The sequence below is a fragment of the Myotis lucifugus genome, unplaced genomic scaffold (genome assembly GCF_000147115.1).
Source record: "Myotis lucifugus unplaced genomic scaffold, Myoluc2.0 scaffold_248, whole genome shotgun sequence".
Classification (NCBI taxonomy): domain Eukaryota; kingdom Metazoa; phylum Chordata; class Mammalia; order Chiroptera; family Vespertilionidae; genus Myotis; species Myotis lucifugus.
In genome coordinates this window covers 96624-120241 of record NW_005871296.1, presented here as the reverse complement: position 1 = coordinate 120241, position 23618 = coordinate 96624, and the positions used below count along the sequence as shown (strand labels likewise).

Genomic DNA, 23618 nt, shown 5'->3' with positions numbered 1-23618 from the left:
ATTTACTATTGCACAAAATTGTGGACATAAAAGGTCACAAATTCCTTCCTCCATTCATAGACATCTACTACAAATAAATACATTTCGTTTTATTGCTCTTTTCCAAATATGAAAAGAGTAATTTCTATGCCTTCTAGCAACCAAGTAGTTAAAACTATTTCTGGCCATATAACAAAGAAGTAAAAGTGCAGGGAGGGAAAAAACATAGAAATGGCAATATAATACTTTCTAGTCTAAGCAATAGACTAAAATTTATGGTAAAGAAATGTTTAATAGAAAGAAAGGCTAGGGTGATGAGTATAAAATAATCTCTTTTTCATACAGTACTAGAGGTCCGGTGCACGAATTTGTGCACAGGTGGGGGGGGGTCTGGCCAACCTGCCCCAACCAGGGCGATTCAGGCTGGACCTGCCGGCCGGGGGGAAGAGCCACAGGCAGTTGGCCAGCTGGCCCCGCTCCCTGGTCAAACTCTGGGTCAAATTCCTGGGCAAGGGTACAATTTGCATATTAGCCTTTTATTATATAGGACTGTAATTAATGAAGCAACTTCTAATGATGAAATTAACATTCAAATAAGCACAATTTAAATACATCAGATATTCTGCTGCTCCCTATTTAAAAGGCATGGGTTGCCCTAGCTGGTTTGGCTCAGCGGGTTGTCAGGCTCCATCCTCAGTGGGGGGCGTGCAGGAGGCAGCCGCTCAATGTTTCTCTCTCATCGCTGATGTTTCTACCTCTCTCTTCCTCTCTCTTCCTCTGAAATCAATAAAAATACATTAAAAAATAAAAATAAAAGGCATGGGTTACTTGTGTTGGCACTATAATGTAGCACATTCTTTATAAAATTTAAGCCAAATATGCTCTACCCAATTTGGCTCAGTGGTCTGTCTGTGGACCAAAGAGTCCCGGGTTCAATTCCAGTCAAGGGCACATACCTTGGTTGTAGGCTCTTCCCCAGCCCAGGCCCTAGTCAGGGCTCATGTAGGAGGCAACCAATCAATGTGTTTCTCTCACATCTATGTTTCTCTCTTTCCCTCAATTTTCCACTCTCCCTAAAAATCAATGGGAAAATATCCTCAGGTGAGCATTAACAAAAACAAAAATTTAAGCCAAATCCAATAAACGCATCTTTAACGATCATATGGTGTGCCCATACCTCAATGCCTATAGTCACAATCAATCAGGACTATACCGAGGAAGTACAAAACAACAAACAAACAAACAAAACCCACTGAAGAACAGTATAATAATAATCTCTCAACTGATTTTCTTTAACATAGGATTTACATTGCCATCCTATACTGTCTAAACATTGCATTTGCAAGTCTTCCTACAGTATCTCACAAAACATTACCTCCTTTCTTTATTGTGCATGTTATTATTTCATATATGGTTCTATATTTATGTATTTATATTAGTCTATTAAACTATATTGTATTCAGGTCAGCATCAAACACATGCTATTTAGTAAGTTTCTTGAATATGATAACACTTAACCAAGAAGTGTAGTCATTTACTATATATCCAAAAATGTATGTCAAAGTAAGATATTAGTTTCTCTTTATAAATAGCATAATGAGGTATGAAATACTAAAACTTACAGCAATAACTTGCTTTAGCAATTGCTATTTGTACCGTTTTTATATAACTGTCTATGGCTCTCATGAATTTCAGTGATAAGTTTTCTAGAGTTATGACTATAATTTTGACTTGGAAATACTCAAGGTAAAACTATTTTTCATTTGAGAAATGAGAAATTGGAATAGTAATTATAAATTATCATTTGATATTATATGTACACTTATAAAAAAGCATGCTTTTCAAGGCCAAAATCCAAAATTTCTTTCCATAGAAATTTATAAAGAATTGTTTGTGATTTACTTTATGTCTTTATATAACATAAAATTTTATTTAAGTACATTGGAGAAAAAATACAGAATAAAGGTAACTGTATTCATAAAACTGCACTGTAGCAAAATACAAGTACACATGTAAAGACTATCTATAAATACCTTAAAATAGATGGGAGCCATATCACCCACTTCCTTTGGGAGAGGAATGCATTCATAAACCATATGATATTGTTTCTTCATGCTCATGTTAGTTTCTAAAAAGATGCAATCCAACCCTTTATCTTCAAACATCTTTACCAATGATTTTCTAAACATCTGAAGAAAGGGAAATATAAAGAAAGGTAAAGAAAGCACTTACAGAAGATTCAAAATATAAAAATAATTAAAAGTACAATGAATCCCTTTAAAATAAAAGACAAATTGTAAACTATATCTGAACTCGATAATGTTACTTTGTAGCTGCTTTACTTTCTACATCCAGTACATAATTTCACATATTTAAGCAACATTTTTTTAAACTGAAATTCACACTGCATAGTTTTATGTATATATGAAATGGTTCCAATAAACTAAAATAACAAAAGAGATCAAATTCAGGTGGTAAAATATGCAGAAATTACAGTAAAATATAGAATAACATCCATATGCCAAAAAAGGTACCCTGAGCAAGCAGGCTTCCTTTAATTCGGTAACAGACAAGCAGAATTCACTTCTAATTGTTTCCCTATGCTCACAGCATCTTCATTTGCTGGTTCCCTTACATGTCTGCTGACCCTTCACTTGTAACCTCGTGTATTCAAGCAATCCCCTATCTCCAGTCCTACCAAGAATATGAAAATCAAATATACTAAAGATGAAAAGAGTACCTTCTTTTCCCAAATAGCTCATCATTATTACAAAATCACTATTTTTTTAATTTTTTACTTATTTATTTTATTCACATTTCACACTCCTTGACCTGAGGGACAGTTGTTTGTAGAGCAGCTTAGACATGGAGTCCACGATTCAACATGGATTCACAGGACACCCCTCATAGTATAGGAGGGGGCAGGGATTAGAAGAAGAAAGGGGAGCACTAGGCTGAAGACCAGAAGCCAACTCTCCCCACAGCAACATGTGCAGACCCCCAGGGGGTCTGAGAATTACAAATTCAAATTTGGCCTAGTAGAGTGTTATGCAAGTATATCTGTCCAAGTAGGGGAATGAAACACTTTTTACTTAGATTTATCAGCTTGATTTATAACTTTTAAATATCTTAATTAAAGTTATTTTCTTATGATATAGATCACATGTAGAAATAATACAGAGCAATCCCTTGTGCTCTTCACCCAGCTTCCCCCCATGGTAACATTTTACAAAAGCACAGACAAGCAAGATACTAATACTGATGCAGTCAAGATACACAGTGACTCCAATACTATGAGGATGTCTCCTGTTGCCCTTTTCTAGTCACACTCACTCCAACCCCCATCTCCTTTCTTAAACCCTGGCAACAACCACTTTGTTCTGCTTTCTTTAATTCTGTCATTTCAGGAAAATTATATAAATGGAATCACACAATCTTTTGGGGTTGGTTTTTCACTTAGCATAATTCTCTGGAGATTTGACCAGGTTGCTGCTGAGACTGCCTAGAAGCTCAAGTTCCCCACTCAGCCTCTGTTGACACCCGAAAAGCGAAGAGGCTACTTATTACTGTGGGTAGGGGATGAACAATCTGGTCCCAGCCAGGCCTCCACTGCTCATCTACTATTGTCACTCACCACCTTTCCATCTTCCACTCATTTTATGAAGTAAGAGCAAGTAGGAAAGGAAGGGAGGGAGGGAGGGAGGGAGGAAATAATTATAATTTGAGGTGAACTAGAAAGGTACTTAGTAAGCAACAAGCATGGGATTCACTTTTCTGACTGCAGCAATATAATTAAGTTGAACATAGTCTCTTTTTTAAATTTATCTTTATTGTTGAAAGTATTACAGATGTCCCCCATCTTTCCCCCACTGACACCCTCCACCCCATTCCCACCCCCTCTCCAGGCCTTCCCCACACTACTGTCTGTCTAAGGGCTATGCATATATGCATATAAATTCTTTGGTTAATCTATTCCCATCCCCTACCCCCCACTTGCCCTCTTCCTGGGCACACAAGAAAACCAAATTTCCCAGCCTCTCTGGGGCTTAGGTGGGGCCATATTTAGCTCTGAGCAATGAATGCATGTAGAAACGATATGTATGGCCTGGGTGTTGATGCAGCTCAGAGGCAGCGTGCCTTCTCATGTTCACTGTCTTCCATCCCAGGTGCTGAAGGAGAAGGACTCCACACAGAACAGCCTTATCAGGAAAGGAGCCGGATGCCTGAATTACTGCTTACAGGCGACCTGCCTTAGAGAACTGTCTGTCCAATCCACACTGGACTATGATATAAGAAATTAACTTTTGCTGTTGCAAAGTTGTGTGAGTTAGGTTTTATTTGCACCCTAACTGAAGAATGACAAGATGGGCAATTCACTGACATCAGGGATATGATTGAAGCTGCTGCTGAACCAGAAAGCGACAATAGTTAACCCTGTTGTTCCTGCTGCTGAAATATATGTCCCAAATAGTTACCTTCCTATGCCTCATATTATATGGACAAAACAACTAAAAAACAAAATCAAATGGGAAATATGCAAATTTAGCTTTAGAATATAGTTTATTAGATTATCTCTTTTTTGTTAACTATTACTGTTTGTAAATTTTTATTTATTAGAAATATTTTCAATTAATTGTTACTTCATTTTCTAGTTCTGTAGAGAGAAAATAATTTTATATACTAGAAAAAGGAAAATTATTTTCTATATAAGTGGAACTATATATTTGAAAACCAAACACTTTTGAAGAAGGGAAAAAGTGAATAAAAAGCAGCAACAACAATAATAAAAATTTAGGCAATCCAAATTATCTCACAGACTTCCTTCCTTCCTGATTGTTCATAATCCTTCCCTGGCTTAACTGTTGGAAGTAGTGAAGACAGACTCAAGATGTCATGAATTATAAATGAAAACTCAAAAGTACTAAATGAGTAGTGATAAAAGAATAGTACAATATTATAAAATATATAAACATCAAGCTAATAGCTTCAAGGAGGACACATACTATTGTAAGTACTTCTGCTCTATGAATATAAAAGACTTTAATTTTAAAATATGAGTTTAATGGTGTAATTTGAGGTTACCAATTCCATTAAAGCAGGATTCCGCCCCCGGAGTTCAATATAATGAATATACTATACATATTTAAATAATATTCATTTTTTATAGTTATATGAAAACTAAACAGTGAAGAAAGCTCTTTAGTTCATTAAGATGCCAAAACTATTTTATGCTTCAGAGAGATATAGAGATCCCATGTTATGGGGATAACATAAAATTTCCATATTCCTAGTAGAAAATACTTCACCCTTTGGGTAATCACTATTTTCCACATTTCTAAGCTATGATTACTCACCTAATTGCTATTCCTCATTTAGGTAACACACCTGAACTAAAATTCCTTATAATACATTTAAGTAAACAATACTACAGGGCATTATAATTCTTAATATGTATCAAGTCACATCACAAAAAAATCAAGTAGGTATGAGTAAACAATTTTGAAATGAAAATGAAAAATATCAAAGCTATCATATAATAGTAATCCTATTATTTATTCAAGTTTTCTAATAGAACTTAAAGTTCTAAAGGTAAAGTTATCCAAAGATAAATGTTATGAGATAGAACAGAACATACACATTTAACTCTATACCCTTCACAGAGTGACCCCTCAAAAATGACATTAATTTTTAAAACAGCACAAAACTACTAGAACAAATGAGAGAAAACACTAAAGATCAGATCACCAGGGATTACCTGACTTAAACACTAGAAGTGGGTTCACACCTGGGTGATATAGGGGGCGGGGCTTAGCAGGGACAGTAAAGAAGAGGGCCAGGCTGCAGAATCCTCAAAAGGCTCAGGACCAGGCTCAGGACCAGGCAGCACCACGTAATTGTGGAAGTGAAGGAAAGGCATAGTGAAAAACAGACGGTGCCCTGGCCAGGCGGCTCGGTTGGTTGGAGTGGCGTCCCATACACCAAAAGGTTGTGGGTTCCTTAAAAGTGAAGTATTTTCTACTAGGAATATGGAAATTTAATGTTATCTCCTTAACATCAGATTTCTCTATCTCTCTGAAGGATCCCAGTCAGGGCGCATACCTCAGTTGTGGGTCTGATCCCTGGTCAGGGCGTGTAAGAGATGCAACCAATTGATGTTTCTCTCTCACTCTTTCCCTTCCTCTTTCTCTCAGATAATCAATAAACATATCCTCCAGGGAGGATTAAAAACAAACAAACAAAAAACCCAGATGGCATAGGTGGAAGTCTTTAACACACCAGAGGCCCTCCTCCACACCAGCAGAATACTGTAGGATTATCCTTTGTAGAAGGCGGCTGGGCTAAGAAAACCAGATAGTTGAGATTCTACAGTCTGAAAACAGGGGCATTATAGGAAGTGTTACTTAATGTTCTTAAATGTTCAACGTTTTGGCACTCCAGCCTCTTCCCTGACTCAGCTCCCAGAACACTGGCCATCTGGTTTAAATGCTCTGGGCAAGAGATTAAAAGGGTCTTTCTAGAGATTCTGATTGGCCCCAAGAAAAAGACATAAAGGTACCCACACTGGAGGTTTCCCAATGAAATGGCCCCATTATATCACTCCACAGTGAAGTCCACTGTAGATGAGAATCAAAGACTCTACCACCATACTGCCAATTTGGGATATTTAAAAAATGGACCTATAACATATGTTCAAACATATTTGTCAAACTGATAAAAATGAATTTAAAGGGGACAGAATTTCACTATGCATTTAATAAAACTAAAAATTTGGAATTTTATTCATTCGAAATTTGTAATTATTCCCATATGTTTTGCTGAAACTTATCTTTGCATTTTTATTAAGTATAAAATCTAAGATTAAATTTAAATGTTACTAGAGGATGGGGAAAAAGTCACTTGAAAGAAATGGCTTCTGTATTTGCAAACTATATATATATAATTTTATATTATTATTGATTTCAGAGAGGAAGGGAAAGGGAGAGAGAGATAGAAACATCAATGATGAGAGAGAATCATTGATCAGTTGCCTCCTCACACCACACACTGGGGATGGAGCCCACAACCCAGGCATGTGCCCTGACTGGGAATCAGTCCTTGACCTCCTGGTTCATAGGTTGACGCTCAACCACTGAGCCATGAAGGCTGGGCTGCAAACAATATATTTTGCTAGGTCTAATCATTTTTTTAAATATATTCTCTAAAAGAGGTGAATGGCCATAAGAATATTTAACAGGGTGTAATTTGAGTTTTTATACATATTTGGAAGTAAGAGCTATAATGCCATTATTTATATGAAACAATTTGGTTTTTCTTCCCTCACTCAATATTCTGTAATTCACATGGCTTACAAAATCTGCTAAACTATGATGTAACCTGTACTAGAACATGCCATACCTTTGGGCAGAATTAATGAATGCGTTTGTCTCTGCATTTCTCACGACACTTGGATTATCTTATACTCATGTATTCAGTATATGTTGTACTGAATAAATTCCTTCTTTATCTACTTCAATGTGTTTCATAAAGTAGCTTAATTTCTTACAGAAATATAAAACACACAGACTTGATTCCTGTATTACCTAAAATCTTTCTGGCACTGTATTTTGTTCTAAATAAAATCACTTTCGATATATAAATTTTTTGTTTTATATGAGTACCACTTTTTTCATTCTTTTTTTTTTTTATTGATTTTAGAGAGAGAGGAAGGGAGATGGAGAGAGAGATAGAAACATCGATGAAAGAGAAACATCCATCAGCTCCCTCCTATAAGGCCCCACTGGGGATGGAGCCCATAACCTGGGCATGCGCCCTGACCACGAATAGAACCAGCAACCTCTTGGTGCATGGGACGACACTCAATCCCCTGAGCCACACAGGCTGGGAAGTATATATACTTTCTAGAAGCATTTCAGAAAAGTCCCAAAATAATTCTGAAAACTGATTTTGCATACTTTTCACTTGAAATTATTTACTGCACTGACATCTACTACTAGAAAAAAAACAATAAATTTTCACATCAAATATATTAGTCCACATTCTTACCCTTGCTTGGCCATAGATGCATTAAAACAGTCTGTCCTTTAACTTTCCCAGCATAAACTTAAATATTCCAGGGAGAAAGAGACTTGAATTTCATTCAATGCAGTTAAAATAGCTTCTCTTTTGGCATTTTTACTGGCATCATGAAAAGACTAGTATATAATCTCTTTTGAAGTCTAACCATTTTCACAGTTTTCTAAGTAGAAGTCCCTGTATCCCTATTCAGTGGTCAGGTATTTAAAAAACTAGAGTTTTCATTCTTTCTTTCTTGGTGATTATGAGGTCTTGAAATAATTCAGCAGCAATTTCAACCATACTATTATGCCTTTCAATTTCTTAAAGCTCCCTGACACATATACAAAGTCCCTGAATGCAAACTATAAGCCAGGTTATAAAGGGAAAAGTGCAAAAATTAAAGCTGACAACAAATCCCCACAAAATCACAACAGCAGAGACAGCCAGTTCCATTACAGAAAAATAAAACAACTGCTGAATATAAACATCTAACTTCCAAAATTTATTTTTCATTATCTAAAAATATCTTTCCTTTTGGCTGTAACTTATTAGCTTACTGTCGTAAGCATGATTATCTCATGTTTCACAAATGCACAAATTAAAAATCTTACACTGGCCCTAACTGGTTTGGCTCAGTGGATAGAGCATTGGCCTGCAGGCTGAAGGATCCCAGGTTCAATTTCGGTCAGGGGCATGTACCTTGGTTGCGGGCACATCCCCAATAGGAGGTGTGCAGAAGGCAGCTGATAGATGTTTCTCTCTCATCGATGTTTCTAACTCTCTATCCCTCTCCCTTCCTCTCTGTAAAAAATCAATAAAATATATACTTTTTAAAAATCTTACACTGACTTTTTTAAAGTAAAAATAATAATTACTTTGTCACAGTTAATTTAGTAGACAAAAGCCTTCAGTTGAACACCTGAAACTAATATGTTATATGTCAATGTATCTCAATTAAAAAAAAAAATTTTTTTTTAACTTTCAAAATATGGCCCTGGCTGGGTAGCTCAGTTGATTAGAGTGCCATCCTAATACACCAGGTTGCAGATTCGATCCCAGGTCAGGGCTCATACAAGAATCAACTAATGAATGCATCAATAAATGGAACAACAAATCGATGTTTCTCTCTTTCTCTCTGTCTCTCCCTTCCTCTCTCTCTCTGAAATCAATCAATAAATTTTAAGAAAGTAAAAAGCTTCCAAAGTATGTAGTACATAAGGGATCATGGTGAAAATACCATGATCCACAGATATGCACAACTATATAAATGTATACAAGTTCAGAAAGTTAAAAATCATTGGATGAAGGTATAAAACTTGTTGAGATTTATCAGAATAGTTTGTAAAAATTGTTCATAAGCTTTACAATGATAATGAACATTATCGTGCTGACCTGAATTTCCTCCCAGATGTCTTCATCCAATAAGGTAGCGGCTCTATGGTGCTGCAGAGGGACTATCAGGCAGTGACCCTCGGTAAGAGATCGGAAGTTGGGTAAACATAAATAAACCTATGGGGGAAAATTGCAAACATGAAATGTTACTGCTATCTATTCTCAGCTGCAACAGATGGACCCTTACTAGGGAAATACGGCTAACATTTAATAATGTACACTTGCCTATAAGCAATATATTTTAATGTTTTTAAAAACATTTAATATTTTAAAAATATTTTAAAAGCCACGAAGATAGCTTTTGTTTTTAAAACTAAATCTTTATTGTTGAAAGTATTACATGTCCGCTTTTTTCCTCCATTGACCCCTTCTAGCCCGTTCCCGCCTCCCCACCCCAGGCCTTCCCCCCTACTGTCTGTGTCCATGGTTTATGCATATATGCAGACAAGTTCTTCGGTTGATCAGTGCCCACCCACCTATACTCCCCCACCTTCCCTCTGAGATTCTGCAGTATGTTCTATCCTTCTATATCTTGGGATCTGTTTTGTTCATCAGTTTATTTTGTTCATTAGATTCCATATATAAGTGAGATCAGGTGATACTTGTCTTTCTCTGACTGGCTTATTTCACTTAGCATAATACTCTCCAGGTCCCTCCATGCTGTCTCTTTTTTTTCTGCTGCATAGTATTCCATGGTATAAATGTATCACAGCTTTTTTATCCACACATCTACTGATGGGCACTTGGGCTATTTCCAGATATTAGCTATTATAAATTGTGCTGCTATGAACAGAGGGTGCATATATTCTTTCTGATTGGTGTTTTGGGTTTCTTAGGATATATTCCTAGAAGTGGGATCACTGAGACAAATGGCAAGATAGCTTTTAATTAGCTGGAAATTAATAGCATAAGTCTCAGTTTTAACTGTTACACATCAAAGATTAAGTTTACCCAAGGGCAGAATGAAAGACACTTTTATCCTTGATCTGAAAAAGGTATATGCTTTCAAAGACCTTGGTATAATTTTGCAAGAATAAAAAAAAAATGCACAGCCTGGTAATAGCAGAAATATCTAACACTTATTAATTCAGGCCTTTCTCTCATTGGCTGAGAAAGGAGAATTCACCCAACTAAGAGAGAAAGGAAATAGCCTCTGAGTGGCTGTACTTCTCTGGCTAAGTTCTATTTATTTACATACATGTATTAACTACAAGCTGGAGCTACTTTTCCATTGTAAGTTATCTTTTTTTAGAAAGGGTTAATAGGCCCCGGCCAGGTGGCTCAGTTGGTTGGAGCATTGCTCCCCATACACCAGAAAGGTTGCAAGTTCAATTCCTGATCAGGGCACATACCTAGGTTGCGAGTTTGATTCCTAGTATGGGAGGCAACTGATCAATGTTTCTCTCTCACATTGATGTCTGTCTGTCTATCTCTCTCTATCTCTCCCTCTCTCTAAAAGCAATAAACAGATCCTCAGGTGAGGATAAAAACAATAATAAAAATAAAAGGTCAATCAGTATGTGTAATAGTGAACAAAAGATATTCATGAAGAGCATCAATAATATTCTGCATAGTTACTTGATCATATTTTCTGTTATTTTTTGTTAGGCTTTAGCTAGAAATATTTTGCATGGCAGACAATTTTATTGTTTTGTTTATTTAATAAAATAATGCAAATTTTTAAAACTGGTGAGAAAGGACCATATTCACAATTAAAAACAGTATCAGTAGTGATTCATTAATTGTAACAAATTTACTATACTGACATAAGATGTATTAACAGAGAAACTGGGTATAAATTATATGGAACTCTGTACTATCTTTTCAGTTTTTCTCTGAAAATTGCAAATTTTCACTCTAAAATTACCAAAAAAAAGTAAAATAAAAAAAATAAAGTTGATTTTTTTAAAAGTAAAACAAAGTGTTAAGACAGAAAGGTGGCTAGAGGACTTTTATTTTACAAAAAGGAAAGAGAAGGCAGGGACAGCTGATGACCATATCGTTATCTAACTGTCTGACTCTAAGAGTACCAAGATAGTTTCATTAATATACTTGGATATAAGACATTAACTTTAAATATTAGACATTCAAGCTGAGTGAGAATTACTGAATTGCTCTGAAATACTATTTAGCATTTCTGCTTAACAGCAAAGTAACTATTAAGGTCTGCACACTGTGCCTCCCTGGGCTCAGCCCGTCTTCATGCAGCGGGAAAATGAAATCACTGAAAATAACGCAAACTTCCCCTAAAACATTGCAGGAAGGACTTAAGTGGTACTTTACATTTAATTTATGCTTATATTTTTTTAAGGTAGGGATAAGACTAAAGAAGAATGAAAAATTTATACACAATGTCATAATTAAAAAATGTAAATGCTTAGGTAAAAGTCTGGAAAAGAACTTAGAAAAATTAATACCAGTAACTGGTTAAAGTGGATATTTTTAATTGACTAAAGTTTGAATGGAATTTTTACATTTACCTTTCCCATAAAGTATGGAGGGAAAGGAGAAGAAAAAGAAGGATACATTGACTGTCTTAATGATCTAAAGATATTAAAGACTAGAGTTGGAATGGAAAAGCCATTGGATACATAGGAGTGTGTGTGTGTGTGTGTGTGTGTGTGTTTATAAAACAAACAAATTAATTAAATTAAGAAAAATGTATATGTATGTTCCCAAAACTAGGATTTCCTACAACTAGCATTCATCCATTCAACTTCCTCTCCCATCGCCTTCTCTCACTCACTCCACTCCAGCTACACTAGTCTTTGTTTTATGAACATGAAATTCATTTTTTCCACAAAGCTTTCACTCACCAATGCCCCTTCCTGAAGCAGTATTCACTCTTATGTGTATTCATTTTGCTTGCGCCTTCTCATCTTTCATATCTTCACAAAATATCTCCTCAGAGAAGCCTTCTAAGACTACCTTCTCAAAAAATACTTCCCATAATTTTATACCATTTTCTCAATCTGCTACATGACAACACTTTCTTAAATCAGGGAAATTATTACTTTGTTTATTTTCTTTCCTATTTCACTAGAAAAACAAGCTCCATAATATATCTGAGTCTCAATTTTCCCCAGTGAATAATTAGGGTCTGGCATCCATATATCAGGTACATGATAATGATTTACTTAATATAAGAATTAAACCACCAAATATTTATTAAAATAAGCGACTCTTATTAGTAACTATTAAATAAGTGACTATTAAATTTGTTGAAATAAGTGACTGTAAACAGACATGGTTGGCATACAATGATGAATAAATTATCTATATCCTCATGGAACCCACAGACTCTTGGGGAAGATATTCAATAAACAAGTAAAACAAAATACAGTAAACTTCTTCAAATGATGAGATATTCTATGAAGAAATAAATAGGTTCTATGAAAAAGTAAAGAAAGAAGAAGCTACTTTAGATGATCTCTGAGGTGGATTTTAATACGGAGAATCAAGTGTCAATCATAAAAATAAGGTCAGACACAGGATAATGGCAGAGCCAGAATTTGAATTCACATAGTCTGGCTCCACAGTCTAGGGCCTTAACCACTACCCAATGCTGCCTCTCTAAAGAGCAGAATCATGCAAAATGCAAGCTTCATGTCACTTAAACATTTACACTCGCTGTAAAAAAGATTTTAAAAATCATGGGTCATGGGACCCTAGAAAAGAAAAATATCTGAAACACAGACTAAGAGAAGACAGATTCCTTAGGAATCTTATAAGAGTATGAAGAAAGAGGAAAATCTACACATACCACTAAATCATTTCCTTAGAACAATAAATTGTATATTTCTTACCTTAATACCTATTGCAACAATAAGGTGCTTGGGAAACTGAGAGCTGTCAAAACAATACAGACACCTTTCCATTTGTGCAGCAAGACTCCGGTGTTCAGCAATGGCTTTTTTCCTCTGGTTTTCTTCTTCTTCACCAAAATGCTCTTTTTCAGCTGCTTTGGAGACAAACATGTCATCCAGAGTATAATAGTCTCCATCTGTCTTTCCCATAAACTGAAAAACCAGAACAACAGAAGTGGGAAGTAGAAGGTAGTAGTTAGATTTTATTGTACTGAAGCATACTTAAATCATATTTGTAAGTTCTATGATAAAACGCTTACATTTTTTTAAAAAGGAGAAAAAGAAAACATGATTAAAATGTAAGCTTGACCTTCAAGGGTCAATCCATCATCACATCATATCATCATCACAGCTGAAGTTCAAAGAGTAATTACTATGTGCAATTCTATGAATTTGATTGTTTTACACTCCTAGGAAGAGGGGACCATTCTCATTTCCACTTAATAAATGAAGAAACTAAACCACAGAGAACCACTTTCACTTTAAAATTAGCATATACTCTATACAGAACATAAAACATTTTTCAACTATATCTCTAGGTGCCTTCGCCACATCTCCCCTAACATAAACTGTACCCAGGGTGATGCTTTTAACACAAAACACAAATTTTACTTATGTTCCTGATTAAAATCTTCCAAGAGCTCTGCACTGTGAACAAAATCAAGTTCAAACTCTGGTTTGGTGTACTAAATCATAGACACAGAAAGGCATAATGGTTAAAAGCTTGACCTCTACAGTCAGAATGACCATGGTAAAATTCTACTGCCTGTCTGTGCTCTCTCTCTATGTTTTATTTCCTCATTTTACAATGGTTATAACAATACTAGTGGCCTGGAGCACAAAATTCGTGCAGGGGGTGGGGGGTGGGGGAGTGGCCCTCAGCCCAGCCTGCACCCTCTCCAATCTAGGACCCCTCGGGGGATGTCCGACTGCCGGTTTAGGCCCGAACCCTCTGGGCCTAAACCGGCAGTTGGACATCCCTCTCACAATCTGGGACCACTGGCTCCTAACCACTCACCTGCCTGCCTGCCTGATAGCCCCTAATCACTCTGCTGCCGGCCTGATCAACCCCAACTGCCCCCCCTTCCGTCCTGATCACCCCTAACTGCCCCCCCTCCCGGACTTATTGCCCCCACTGCCGCCCCCCACCAGCCTGCTCACCCAACTGCCCCCCCCCCGCCAGCCTGCTCGCCCCCAACTGCCCTCCCCTGCTGGCCTGATCTCCCCTAACCACCTCTGCCTAGACCCCGCCACCATGGCTTTGTCTGGAAGGACGTCCAGAAGGTCTCCCAGAAGGTCTCCCGGTCTAACTAGCATATTACCCTTTTATTAGTATAGATTATCTATCTAATAGGTTTATCTCACTTAATCTTCACAATACATGCTTGGCACACAGTAAGGACTCATAAAAGTGAGCCACCATTACCATTACAAACCTCTGTGATCTGGAATTGATAACTTCTCCAGTCACATCTGATCACATCCCTACACAAACTCAGGCTCTAGCCACTCTAATTTCAGTCCGCAAAGTACTGCTGTGGTCAGGCTTTGCACGGATCACTCTCTGACCAATTTTGCCATTCTACTCCTACTCATATTTCAATCTGAGGCTTAGATGTAGTTGTCACCTCCATGTAATAACTTTCCTAGATCTCCTAAGCAACTCCAATACTCTACTCCCATTAGTCTTATGATGACCACACTGTATCATAATTGCTCATTAACTTGTGGTTTTACTTCCCTTAGATTCAGTTCTAAGTTCTACTTAGTCTACTAAGTACCAAAAAGAGAACCATCTTTTATCAACTACAGAGCAACTGCAAGATGCTTGGATATCAGCAGATATTTTAAAAGATATGAGCCTGGTCGGTGTGGCTCAGTGGTTGAGTGTCAACCCGTGAACCTGGAGGTTACCATTCCATTCCCTGTCAGGGCACATGCCTGGGTTTCAGGCTATATCCCCAGTAGGGGGAGTGCAGGAGACAGCTGATCAATGATTCTCTCTCATCACTGATGTTTCTCTCTCTCCTACTCCCTTCCTCTCTCTGAAATCAATAAAAACATATCTAAAAAAAAAAAAAAGATTTGAAGAAAGCTGAAGTGGCTCTATTCATGTCAGAGAAAGTAGATTTCAAAGCAAACAATATTGTGAAGGATAAAAGGCATTTCATAGTGATAAAAGAGTCAGACCATCAAGAGGACACAAGAACCCCGAAGTGCATGAACCTAATAACAGAGTTTCGAAATATATGAAGCAAAACTTGATAGAATTGCAGGAGAAATAGAAAAATCCATAACTATGGATAGAAATTTAAACACCACTGTTTCAAAAATTTATAGAACAAGTAGAAAATCACTAAGCATATAAAAGACTTAAATAAACTATCAACTTGAATAAACTATAAACCTGACATTGATAGAAATTCTATCCAACATCAGCAGGATACAAATTCAAGTGCACAAAGAACATTTACCAAGACTGATGACATTCTTGGCTGTAACACAGTCTCAATAAATTTAAAAGGATTCAAGTAACATAAAGTATATACACTGAACACAATGTAATTAAATTAGAATTCGTAACATCAAGATATTTGGGAAATTGCCAACTATTTGGACACTAAATAGCACACTCGGAATAACCCGCTGATCAACAACAACAAAAAGAAAACTAAAAAGTATTTTAAACCGGGAAAAAAAATACAACATATGAGAATATGTGGGCTGTTGCTAAAGCAGTATTCCCAGGGACAATTAAAGCACTAAACACCTATATTAGAAAACAAAAAAAGGCCTCAAATCAATGATGTCAACTTCTACCTTAAAAACTAGAGAAAATGAAACAAAATATAAACAGAAGAAAATTTCTAAAAAGTCATTGAGAGAATCAGGTAAAACAATTATTAGTTAGGTATTTCCCAGAGCACATTAGCTTTCTTGTCCATAACAGGAATTTATTTTTATCTTCTTTTTTTCCATATTAATACTTGTATGTCTCTTTATTCTTTCAGGTTTACCTATTTATGGAAACTGCCCTAACTTACAAATTATTATTTTAACTTCAGACTATATCTCCACCATAACATACTACATTTTGAAAAATATCAGAACTGATCTTTTTCATAACAATGACCAACTATGTGCTAAGTATTAATAAAAATTTTGAGTACTCTCCCATCCAAATATCCCTGCAACAGAGAAATTGTCATTCTCCTTTGTACTGTCATACAAAGCAGAGCCTGAGAGAGACTAAGTAACAATCAAAGTCACACAGCTATTAATGGATAGAGAGAGGAACCAAACATAGGTGAATCTAATTCTAAAACTGAAGCGTGCCTCTCCCACTTAAGAAATCCAACTTTAAAACACAGCAAGGGTATACTTTGAAACAGTCTTTGAAGCAGAACAGAGAATCTGAAGAAAACTTAAATTTCATCCAGCATAATCATACCCAAATTATGTTAAGATACTTATCCAAGAGAGCATAAATATCTAATAGGTATGTATCTTATCTAAAAATATATTAGTAGAAGAATATGCACTTTTATATGTAACTGAATCTTCACCCTCTAATTATTTGCATTTTCCCAGTTATCTTCTCTTAGAGGTTAGATCCAACCACTCTGCCTGCTTGCCAGATGCCCCTAACTGCTCGCCTGCCTGCCTGATATCGCCCCTAACCCCTCTGCCTGCTTGCCTGATATCGTCCCTAACCCCTCTGCCTGCCTGATCGCCCCTAACTACCTCTGCCTGCCTGATTGCCCCTAAGCACTCTGCCTGCCTGATCACCCCTAACCGTCTCTGCCTGCCTCCCTGATCACCCCTAACTGCTCACCTGCCTGCCTGATCGCCCTTAACTGATCGCTGGGGGGCGGCCGGCCGGGGTGAGAGGCCGTGGTCGTTCTGGTCGTTCCACCGTTTCAGTCGCTGGGCTTTTATTGTATAGGATAGTCTCATCAGGCTATTAAGCATTTGAGCTTCCAAAAATATCATCACTAATCTTGAAATTTATAAAAATATAAATCATTCTTGATTCTGTGTACTATAAATCAACCACACATTCCAGGAACATTGTCCCATCATCTGACTATCTCTATGACCATACCTCTGATAAGACCTGAATAATTTTTTCTCAGCAATTCAGTGTTATAACCACATTGAAATTTCTAGAAATGTGGAAAAGGTTGAGAATTAAAAGGTCAACAATATTAAGAGATAAAAGATTGTGTTCATTTTTAAAGTAATATTGTTGCAAAATCAAAACAACAGGGAGTATTGAGAGAAACAAAAAATATCTTAATTTTCTATGCAAGTTAGTATAGTAGTGAAAAAGGTAATTTTGTTTTCGACTTCAAGTCTCAAGTATGTGATTTTTGGACAGCAAATATTTATTTAATGCTCTTATATGCTAAGGACTCTAATGGATAGCTAATATACAATGGTGAGCAAAAGCAGACATAGTCCCAAAAATATAGAACCTATACCAGTGATGGCGAACCTATGACACACGTGTCAGAGGTGACACGTGAACTCATTTTTTTGGTTGATTTTTCTTTGTTAAATGGCATTTAAATACATAAAATAATTATCAAAAATATAAGCCTTTGTTTTACTATGGTTGCAAATATCAAAAAATGTCTATATGTGACACGGCACCAGAGTTAAGTTAGGGTTTTTCAAAATGCTGACACGCCGAGCTCAAAAGGTTCACCATCACTGACCTATACAGTAGTGGGAAGATAGACTTACTAAAGGGTTGCCGAGTAGAAAAGTCGTGTTAGAGCTGTGATGGCAATTTGAGATCCTAATAGAGGAATGAAATATGCAGAGATGAAAAAAGCCTTCCTGAAAGAATAATAATAAAGGTGAGATATATATATGTATAGGAAGAGTCAAGTAGACAGAAGGTGGTATAGCAGAAACAGCATGTGCAACGTGTTTGTAGCAGCGGAAAATAAAGCATATTTGAGGAACTGAGTGAAAGTCAGCATGGCTGGAACAGAGGAAGCAAAGCAAAGAAAACAAGATTCAAGATGAGGCTGGAGAGGAAGAGAGCAGACCATTCCAGGTCTTGTTAGGCCATTAACAAGAATCTGGTCTTTAACCTAATAGCAACCAAATGCCATTTGAAATGTCTTAACATAGAGGCCAAAGGATCAGATATACATTGTTGGGGGTGGTGGGGGGCAGTTAGTCTGCCTTTAGTGAGGTAGAGTTAAGAAAGAACTGGAAAAATGTAAGAAGAGCCCTGATCGGTTTGGCTCAGTGGATAGAGCGTTGGCCTGCGTACTGAAGGGTCCCAGGTTCGATTCTAGTCAAGGGCATGTACCTTGGTTGCGGGCACATCCCCAGTGGAGGGTGGTGCAGGAGGCAGCTTATCGATGTTTCTCTCTCATCAATGTTTCTAACTCTCTATCCCTCTTCCTTCCTCTCTATAAAAAATCAATAAAATATATTTTAAGAAAAAAAAAGAAGAAATGCCAGCAAACCAGTTACCAGGCTATTTTCATAGACCTGGTGTAGCAGTGGGAACAAAGAGAAGCAGAGTGATTAGGTGTAGGGGGAGGATAAGATTGGTGACAGATTTGATGTGGAAAATGAGGGAAAGAGAGGCAGCGCTGAAAAATCTTAACTTTCTGATGTAGGCTAGATAGTAGCACCATCTACTGATAAAGGAAAAACTTGGAAAATGAACCAGGTTCAGGAAAGGGATAAGGCAAACTACTGAATATCTCTGAGCATCAGTTTTTGTTTATTAAATGGGGTTAATACCAACGCTGTCAGATAATTAGAATCATCTATGTATGTGAAGAGCCTGATATATACCAAGACCTCAAAAAACAGTAGTTATTCTCTGCAAGAGTAGTATTCTCAACTGGGGGGACATCTGGAAATACCTGGAGACGTTTTTGGTTGTCACAACGTGGGGTGGATTTGGATGCTATTGGCATCTACTGGGTAGAGGCCAGAGATGCTGCCAAACATTCTACAATAGACAGAGTCCTCCCACAACAGAGTTAGTCAGCCCAAAATGACAATAATGTCACAGCTGAGAAACTGTTCCAGAGGGATTGTGATCGCATTATCACAGCAAGGAAAGTTCTTTGTATTCATTATAATGACCATCCATGTGAATTAGGGAGTTAAATTATTACTTTGATTCTGTTTAATGTAGCAGTTTCCAAATTAAAGCTTGGAAACTGAAGATGTTAGTGAATTAATGGTTAAATACCAAGTATACAAAAATGTTAAATGTCTTCTAACCATGAAAACTAATTTGTTTTCCTATTCTGATGTCTGAGTTAAAAAAAAAAAAATCTGAATTATAACGAAGTGGCATCTTATAAAAAAAAGGCCCGGTGCACGATCATGCACTGGGGGGCGGGACCCCTCTCACAGTCCGGGACCCCTTGCTCGCTGCTCCTTACCACTCAGCTCGCTGCTCCTTAGTGCTGCCACAGAGGCGGAAGAGGCTCCTGCCACCCCCACTGCACTCACCGGACATGAGCTCAGCTTCTGGCTGAGCAGTGCTCCCCCTGTGGGAGCGCACTGACCACCAAGGAGCAGGTCCTGTGTTGAGCATCTGCCCCCTGGTGGTCAGTGAGCATCATAGCGACTGGTTGTTCTGGTTGTTCCGCAGTAACAGTTGCTTAGGCTTTTATTATATAGATAATATGATACTAAGAAAAATTAGCCCAGCCGGTGTGGCTCAGTGGTTGAGTGTCGATCCAGGAACCAAGAGATCAAGGTCTGATTCCAGTCAGGGCACGTGTCTTGGTTATGGGCTCAATCCCCAAAATGGGGCGTGCAGGAGGCAGCTAATTGATGATGTTTCTCCCTCATCAATGTTTCTCTCTATCTCTCTCCCTTCCTCTCTCCCTAAAAATCAATAAAAACATATTTTTTTAAAAAATTATATGAAAACTGAAAGCTTTTTTACCATTATGCAGAAACAATTTATTTGTAATAAATCTACTTAAAGAATATTGCACTATTACACAAAGATTGCCAACAATGAAATAGAGATTGTAGTCTAATTCTTACAAAAGTATTTCAACTTTTATGATAATTTTTTAATCAAATTTTTATCAAAACTGAAACTGTCCTTCTAATTTCAGCCCCTCAAATTCTGAGAATAGAATGGTTATAAGAGAACTGAAGCAACAAAAGAAGTTAGCAATTTTGATATTCCTTACCTTTGTATAATCATGCTTTCAAAAAAGGTGTGTCACTTAATCTCAAGATTTGTTATTAATATTTCAGTTAATTGAAAATAAAAAAATAAAGGATTTAGGTTCTTTATGAAAATATGTACTTGTAAATTTTAAAGACTACTTCCATAAGAAAATATATCAAGCCTTGAATGACACAAATTCAGAAAAATAAAACTATCAATAGAAATACAGGCATCTTTTCTTAGAAAATAAAATCTTGTTTTCTTACAATTTAAGATAAAACCCTAATTACTTTAAGTCTTTCTCTTCCTTTTCTTGTACCTTCCATTTTCCTTCCCCTCCAGTCCATTTTTACCGCACTATCAGAACAAAAAGTATAAAATTACTGCCCACAGTGCTAACAAAATTAATGAGGAAAGATGTATATAGATCTCACAAAGATGTGCCCAAGTTTACGTTGCCAAGGGAACACTGACGTCTTAGATTTTAAATGGAAGAGTTTATATTTAAAGAATGTTGGAGTCAGTAGAAAGTATTTTAAGAAAGAGCAAAGCACATACCACTTATTCCCAAATACCAACAAATGACACATGGAAATTATACAAAAACAATTAAATTTAGGCAACAATCAACAACCATCCATTAGCCTGAGTCATTTGAAAGGCAGTGCTGTTTAATGAAAAAAAGCTAACCTTGGGAGTTAATAGCTGAGGCTTACGGTGCGGGCTTTTGCAAATCATTAGTTATGGGAACTTGGAAAAGTTACTTAGCCTTGCATACGTCATTTCATTATCTCAGAGTCTTACTTTCACCATCAGTAAAATGTGAAAGGTTAGCAAGATTAGTCAAGTCCCTTTCTAGAGCTGAATATTCTTTAGTTTTATGATATCTTTCTTTACACATTGAATTTCCAGACCCTATACGATTTCTAGTACTTTCTCCAAAATAGAGAGAAAATAATCCTCATGGGCTTACATGTAAGATCCCACACAATTCTTGGTAATGGGAAGAATGACCATTTCTATTTAAACCCAAGTTTGTTTTACTCCCCGCCACAGACACATACACACTCAGATACCTTGGTTACCTCCATTCTAGTTTTCATTAAGTTACTTTTTTTCACCAGGTAATATGTTCAATCATTTTTTTGTTGTTGTTTTTTTTAAGTCTGAAAAGGTACAGTACAAAGTCTCCCTCACGTCCTTTAAATACCTAGTTCAAACTTCTACCATCACATAGTAAGCACAGGTATCATAAAGCAGGGATGAGCAGATTTTTTCTGTAAAGGACCAGATAGTAAATATTATCAGCTTTGTTGGCTATTAAAGTCTCTGCCACAGCTATTCAACCTGGCCATTATAGAGTGTAAACAAACATAGACTACATGTAAACAAATGTGCATAGTTGTGTTACAATAAAACTTTATTTGCAAATACAGGCAGTGAACTGAATTTTTCCAGTGGGGTCAAACCTTGTTATAGCTAAGTTTAAATATTTCTCTCTTTATTTTTTAATCCTCACCAGAGGATATGCTTTTACTAAAAAAATTTTTAAGAGAGGGGAAGAGGAAGAGAAAAAGAAAATATCGATGTGATAGAGAAACACCAATGGGTTTCCTCCCACACCCACCCCGACATGGGGAGCGAACCCACAACCTAAGTATGCACCTTGGCCGTAAATCGAACCAGAAATGTTTTGGTGTATGGGACGGTGCTCCAACCAATTGAGCAACCCAGCCAGGGTTATGCTTCTCTTTTATATGAGAATTTTAATGGTAGTGTTTGGTAAGAATTATAATAGAAATTGCAACAAAAAACCACTATTTGAAACAAAAATTTATCCTACTACCCATAATTAGGTATTAATATACATTTTCATGTAAATATAAAATTTTCATATAAATAGACAAAATTATTCCAAGATGTCTTCTCTATAATCTATAATATATTACACCAAATATACTCCTCTGGCATAATTATGAAGAATTGGAGGAACGTTAAGATAAAACAGGCTAGCTGCACACTATCAACATAAAATTCTGGCCCAAAACTTTCCCTTAAAATGGTAGATCAAATATATAATTAAAAATTTTAGGGAATATATTAAAAAATTAAAGAGTTTATTAATTAAAAACAAACTAAATCCTAAATATATACTTCCCAATCAAATCAATTCCAAAATGCATACCCCTAATATGTCTTACACAGGTTTTAATGTAATAAAATAAATCAAGATTAGAAAGAACCAGCTCTGCCTAAAATGTAGATCATTACTGAGTAACCAGCTTCTCAAAATTCAAAGGTATCCCAGGAATATAGCTTACCTTAGATGCCATTCTCATAAAAAGTCTGTTCTGATTTTCTGCTGTTCCCATCTTCTCATTCTTGACTAAATCGTTTAGACTTAAATTATCATCATCATGAAAGTATCTGACCCTTTCTTTTTCCTCATGGGTTGAAGCCTATGGCAAAATGAACATTATTAACTTAGTGAAAACATGAATTTCTCAAGCATTTTAATGAATTACCTATAAATCTGATATTAAATGTACAAATCCCACTACGTGTCACAATCTTTCCTTCCAGTTAATCCCTAGTCTATTTGCCTCCACGTGGAAGAATTCCCATTAGAAAAATAATCCCTACTTTTCTGCCCCTTTCCTTTCCTCTTCCCCAGGAATGGAGGCATGACATTCTCTGATTTCTGAGTTTGGGGGAAAAGGCAGAATTGTTTTATCCCTTCTCTCCTCTCTGCTCTTCTCCCTGTAGTAGCAACTACCTACCCCTGTGGAGGGAAGTCTGCAGTTATCCAGATTGCAAGTAAGCATATTTAAAATAGAGGTATTAGCAAACCCACTGCAAACAGCTCTATCAGAAACAAGCTGGTATTCTGATTCTTATCTAAATCAATCCCAAGTTTTTCCTATCAGTTGTTTCTATACCTACATGTGAAAAATAAAAGGGCTATTTCATTTCCTCCAAAATCAACCCCCCTCTCCAATACTAGTTTCACATTCCCTTATACAAATAAAACCTGCTCTTTAACTTCTTTGAAATCTTGGAACCACATCCCCAATATTTTTTCCCAACTATTCCTGTCTTCACTAGCTTAAATCTCATATTCATGACTTCAGTCACTCTCTAGCTCCAGA

General features: G+C 36.6%; 1 protein-coding gene across 1 annotated transcript in view; it reads right to left on the bottom strand.

Moving 5' to 3' along the window:
* CWF19L2 (CWF19 like 2, cell cycle control (S. pombe)) overlaps positions 1-23618 on the bottom strand; it is an 82495-nt gene that overhangs the window by 11402 nt on the left and 47475 nt on the right. The window contains 4 exon segments of the mRNA XM_014464410.2: positions 2013-2168; positions 9427-9543; positions 13233-13445; positions 22791-22928. Coding sequence (XP_014319896.1) covers positions 2013-2168; positions 9427-9543; positions 13233-13445; positions 22791-22928 — 624 coding nt within the window.